We start from the raw sequence: 6,000 nt of genomic DNA, 5'->3' as shown, positions 1-6,000 counted from the left end.
AGCCGTATAAGGCACGTCCCTACTTCACAGGAGAGGCATAGAGTGCTATGAGCCACGTAAACCCTCCCCTGTGAAGATCAGTGCAGTGGGAAAATGTTGTGATGGACTATTTTCTGGAGGATGATCATGCCTTGCTGACTCTCTCTTACCCTGAATGAATCAGACGATGAGGAAATCCGATTTAGGTAAAAACATTTCCATTGAATCAAACATTGCAGAGTCTTCTGATGTCAGTGATGGGGAAGAAACAGCAATCAACAGTGTTGTCATGGAGGAAGTTGATCAAGTTTTGAAATCAGTGGAATGCTTGGTTGAAGCAGAGTATGATTGCCAATGCGGTGGGAGTCGAAAAGAGAACACGGGCGGCTGTCGTATAAAATCTCCGGATTACATCTTCAAATTAAGGGCAAACATGGCATCCATGATAGAGAGGGAGCAGCGTTCATCCATGTATACGGGTAAGAGTCTAGCTACATTTTCAGATATTATACATTCTAATTTTGTCAGAGAGTTGTTTTTATTGCAAGTTAAGGCGTACTGTTAGCTAGCTAGCTAACGTTATAGCTGGCTGGCTCACAGGCTAACATTATGTGCAGCCTCCCTCCTACTCTGATCACCCCGAGGATTTGGTCGTATTCTGGGGCAAGAGAGAAGATGGCTGTCCTTAGCCACTTTCCTTCCGGCTTTCAGCTCCTCAGGAAAGCTAACTGCTTGTGCATGCTGGAGGAGTAGTGTCTCTGCCGAGAGGGAGGTGGGTATGGAAGCCACCCCATCTGAGGTCCGGTTTGTGGCGGCGATCAGATCCGGCAGAGTTAGGTATTGTGCTAGGTCAGGGAGAGCGGTTGTTGGTTCCGCTGTAGCATTGGGCGGATTTCCTTAACTCATGAGCTTCAGTTGGTTGCAGAGGGGCCGCACAACAGAGCTGTCGCCCACTCATTCTCTGGTTGGGACAAAAATGGTGGTCCCAAGTTCCAGCAATGGGGTTGAGCCAGTTCCTTAAGGGTTTTACCACGAGTAACGTCCTCAGCAGGATTGTTTATGCTGTCAACATACCCCCAGTCCTGGACTTCTGTTAGGTCTTGGGTTCCCGCAATGCGAGTTCCGACGAACACTTTATACCTGCAGGACTCCGAGAGGCCAACTGGGCTCCGGAAAGGGCAGCACTGAGTTCCAGCCTAGGCATTGACAACAGCGTCTTGGGTGCGACACTGGACCTGGCCATGACAAAGGAGACATGGGTGTGGCCTGCCTTATCCTCCACTCTTAGATGCACTCTGAAGCGTCACAGAACACATGCAGTTCCAAGCATGATCCCAGTTGGTCAACACAGGGTGGTACATAACATCTTGGCATTTGGACTTCAGAGAGTTCCGATAACTCTGTTTCCCAACAGATCCATCGTTCTACTAGGTCAGCCAGATGGATTGGTTCATCCCAGTCCCTCTTGATCTGCCACAGGTCCTGGACTAAGACTTTGGCCTGGGTTGTGTATGGCAGGATATACCCAAGGGGATTGTATTGACTGGCCAGGTTCGGATAGATGGTGCGCAGAGTGGGGGTTTCCATACTCAGGGCTGAGCAGTGCTTGTGCCCCACGGTATCTAGTATGCAGCTCCATCTCAGTCCTAGAGTGGGCTCTTGTGGGTTAGCGCCAGACTGCGAAAGCCATAGTTCACTACTACTGGACCTGGCTTGTGGCGGGAGGTGCTGGATAACCTCCGCTCTGTTACTCGCCCATTGTCGGACCTTGAATCCCCTTTGGACAGGAGATTCTGTACTTGATCAAGTACGGAATCAGACAATTCTTCCTTCTCCTTTTCACCCGTCTTTGGTTCAGTCATCATCCTGCTCGAAGGACCATTGAAAGATTAGTGGACAGGTAGGATGGCTGACAGTGAAGGTGAACAGGTGGTCACAGGTCAGGTGACAGGAATGGATGAGACTGAGGCAGGAATTCCTTTAACCATGAAGTGGTATATTTACTGGGTAGTCTGTTGATTCATGGACGTACAGAATGTCTGGATTAGACGGAGTTAAGGAAGAGAAAGCAGTGAGATCGGGCGATGGAGATTTCCTCTTTTTAATGAGTTGAGATCTGTCTGACATTTCCACCTGACCTAATTAAAGTTCCCCTGGCCCAGCTGAGCAAGTGGCCATGACTTAAGAGATTCTTCTACCAACTCCATGGGCCTTTTCTACAACCTGTGTAGTAATATTATTGGTATCTCAGAAAGCCATTTACATTGCTAGTTAAAGCCTAATGTTAGCTAGCCAGCCAACATTGAATGCAGTTGGTTAGCTAAGGGCAACCATGGCATCCATGACAGAGGAGAAGAGTTCATCCAGGTATATGGGTAACAGGCTGACTACACCGCTCGCGTCGCGTAAATGTAGAAATCTATGTTAAATTATTGCGCCAACGAGGGTCTGCATTGCCAAGGGCTAACACGGAACCCAAACCGGCTGCGCGCATGCGCCATCGTGCATTAATTTATTTTGTCCACCTACACCAAATGCGATCACGACACACAGGTTAAAATATCAAAACAAACTCTGAACCAATGTGAGTGTGGGAAAGTGGGAAATCTGAGGTTTGTAGTTTTTTTTAAAGTGATTGCCTATCTAATATACTGTGTCTATGGGGTCAGATTGCACTTCCTACGGCTTCCACTAGATGTCAAGAGTCTTTAGAAAGTTGTTTCAGGCTTCTACTGTGAAAGGGGAGCGAATAAGAGCTGTTTCAACCAGTGGTCAGGCTGAAAGCCTTGAGTTGTTTATCGCGCGTGAGCTCCGTTCCCTTTCCTTTCTAATGACAAAGGAATTGTCCGGTTGGAATATTGTTGAAGATTTATGATAAAAAAATGTGTCTTATTTGTGAGTGCACATTGTGCATTTGGATTACTGGACTAAAAGCTCGAACAAGAGGTATTTGGACATAAAGATTAACTTTATCGAACAAAACAAACATTTATTGTCGAACATGGACACCTGGGAGTGTCATCAGATGAATATCATCAAAGGTAAGTGATTAATTTTAATGTTAGTTTTCACTTTTGTGACACCTCTCCTTGTTTGGAAAATGGCTGTATGGTTTTCTGTGGCTAGGAGCTGACCTAACATAATCGTATGTTGTGCTTTCGCCGTAAAGCCTTTTTGATATCTGACACAGCGGTTGCATTAAGGAGAAGTTTCTTTAATCGTATGTATAACACTTGTATCTTAGATCAATGTTTATGATGAGTATTTCTGGAATTTGATGTGGCTCTCTGCACTTTCACCAGATATTTATTTGAGACAATGCATTTCTGAACATAACACGCCAATTTCAAAGGAGGTTTTGGACATAAAGATGAACTTCATCGAACAAAACACACATTTGTCGTCTAAAATGGAGTCCTGGGAGTGCCAACTGGTGAAGATCAAAGGTTAGCAATTAATTTTAATGCTATTTCTGTCTTTTGTGACACCTCTCCTTCTTTGGAAAATGGCTGTATGTTTCTCTGTGGCTAGGCGCTGACTTAACATAATCGCAAGGTGTGCTTTCGCCGTAAAGCTTTTTTGAAATCAGACACTGTGGCTGGATTAACAAGAAGTTTATTTAAAATGGTGTATAATACTTGTATGTTTAAGGAATTTTCATTATGAGATTTCTGTTGTTTGAATTTGGCGCTCTGCAATTTCACTGGCTGTTGGCGAGGTGGCGTACCACATATCCCAGAGAGGTTAATCCACACATAAAAACGGTCAATCGAATCGTTTCTAGTCATGTTGCCTCCTTCCAGGCTTTTTCATCCTTGAATTTATATGGTGATTGGCATCTAAACTTTCATGGTATTACCACGACAACCAGCAACACAGTTCATCTTTCAATCACCCACGTGGGTATAACCAATGAGGAGATGGCATGTGGGTACCTGCTTCTATAAACCAATGAGGGGATGGGAGAGGCAGGACTTGCAGCGCGATCTAGGTCAGAAATAGAAAGGAGTTCTATTTTAGCCCTTGGCAATGCAGACACTCACGAGCAGTGTGGGTGCAATAATTGAATAACAGACTTCTAAATTTATTTTGCAAAGCATGTGCGAGCGGTGTGGTCAGCCTATTACACGTGTTAGCTACATTTTCAGATATTATGGTGCTTTCAAGACAACTGGGGACTCAGAAAAATGCGAGGTCAAATCCTGAGGTCAGTGATCTCCAGGTCTGAAAGTCAGAGCTCTAAAAAGAGGCCTGAAGATTTACGAGTTCCCTGTTCCCAGTTGTTTTGAACACGGCATGACTTGTCTTGGAACTGTGACAACAGGAAGCCTCTCCCAGCCTGGCTAGATGGGATATGTATTGATTTTGCCAACACAGCCAGATATGTACATATTCTTGTATCCTTAACCTTTTTTAAACTGAACATCTTATTTGGTGCCCCACTCTGTCAGGTGGCCATGTCCTCTCAAAAACCAAACGTTAAATAATTAAGCACTATAGTAATTAGTATGATTCTGTGTTCCCATGCAAAAGTGACCGCTTTTGATAAGTTCTTTATCTGCCTTCCCAATGAAAATTCAAACATTTATTTTATTACAAAAGAGATTTATGTTTCTGGACGATGCACCATGCTGCCTGGTTGACAACATGACCTAGAGGCAAAGATTACGGTTTGGTTTGAGATGGGCGCTCCGCACCCACCCTTTTCGCCAGATGACATGATGGGCCATTGCCCGGTTCAAACCTGGACAGCATAAAATAACTCCCTCTATAGCGGAGCGCTTTCGACACACCCACTACTTTTCTTTCGACACACCCACACGCCCATACTCCAGCCGCCCTATCACAGACAGAACAATGAGACAGATATTTCACTGGATGTTTAAATGTGAAGCATCCAATTGGCGTTTCCACTCACTACCAAATATGGAAGTGGGAGAAGATGGAACGAGACGGATTTTGGCCGCCATTCTGCAAATGTTCTCAACGATTAAACATTTGATCTCAATATAGTTTGATGTTCCCAAAACCAGAATCTGTTATGAAAAGTATTTTTTAAATATTTTTAAATAGCGTTGTTTAGGAGTGTAAATGCGAATTGAGTTATTGTACATGCAAAGTAGGCGTTCCCTAACTGAAATATGCAGACGATACTAGATCGAGCCAATAGGATCTCGCTAGGTCGTGCTTAGTTCTGCCCACTATGGCTCATTTGTTCCAATTGGAAATGACAGGCTGTAGTCCAGTTGGGTTAGTTCTAAAAACCTTAGGCCATTTGGGCTACAGCTACCCGCTTCTCAACTTGATAGGCTAGATAGCATGCTAGCTATACTCCGCTTCAGCACCACCCATTCGCCGGCTTACCTCCTTTACAGGGGGTCCTGTGTTGGCTGTGCTGGGCACGATATCCCTCAATAACCTCCCATTCGCCATCGTCTCGCTTGATAGGGAACGATACACTCAGTATATGGTTGCAGGGCTTGATGATCTTGAGAATTCCGCGTACTCGGTGTCTCTTCTGCACTGGCGTCTCCTTGTTCTTGAGGTCCTCCACCAGTTTATCCTCAACGATATTGGCACCGCGGTCAAAGAATCCCTCCACCATGCCAAAGAAGTTGGGGTCATCTGCATCTTTCTCTCCTGCGACCTCGCTGTAGTGGCGCATCCGCATCAACGACGCGGAAACTGGAAGAGTCGACTTGACACATCCCGAGGCCAGAGCACTGCTTGCTCCACGAGTAAGTAATTCTCCGAAATACCTGTACATTTTTCACTGAGTTAAGGCGTTAGTAACGAATGAAACTTAAAGCAAAGTGAGGGGAAGACAATGAAATGGGTAGGGGGAAAACAAACGTGTAACGAGACAACTGCTCTGCTTCTGGTCCTGTTTCGTACTGATCTGACAGCAGTCGTGCATTCCGTTTCTTTAGAGAACAGGCGTGTTTGTGTGTATGCCCACCTCACTGGGGAGGGTTCCACTTGAACGCGCATGCGAAGTAATGCGCGTCTCCGCGACACATT

General features: G+C 45.3%; 2 protein-coding genes across 3 annotated transcripts in view; one reads left to right on the top strand and one right to left on the bottom strand.

Moving 5' to 3' along the window:
- The window catches only part of LOC112253673 (glutamate dehydrogenase, mitochondrial), a 22,132-nt gene extending 16,211 nt beyond the window's left edge, over positions 1-5,921 (bottom strand). The window contains exon 1 of the mRNA XM_042323328.1: positions 5,344-5,921. Within this exon, the coding sequence (XP_042179262.1) occupies positions 5,344-5,746 (403 nt within the window). The 5' untranslated portion in view covers positions 5,747-5,921. The remainder of the gene's footprint in view (positions 1-5,343) is intronic.
- Positions 5,585-6,000, top strand: part of LOC112253648 (nuclear factor NF-kappa-B p100 subunit) — a 25,760-nt gene continuing 25,344 nt past the window's right edge. The window contains exon 1 of one of the 2 annotated variants that reach the window (XM_024425594.2): positions 5,585-5,717. The gene's annotated coding sequence lies outside the window, so the exon portion shown is untranslated. The remainder of the gene's footprint in view (positions 5,718-6,000) is intronic. The other variant, XM_024425587.2, reaches the window with a different exon arrangement.

The sequence above is a fragment of the Oncorhynchus tshawytscha genome, linkage group LG01 (assembly GCF_018296145.1).
Source record: "Oncorhynchus tshawytscha isolate Ot180627B linkage group LG01, Otsh_v2.0, whole genome shotgun sequence".
In the NCBI taxonomy this organism is placed as follows: domain Eukaryota; kingdom Metazoa; phylum Chordata; class Actinopteri; order Salmoniformes; family Salmonidae; genus Oncorhynchus; species Oncorhynchus tshawytscha.
Note: the sequence above shows the minus strand (reverse complement) of the source record. Positions and strands in the feature narration are given on the sequence as shown.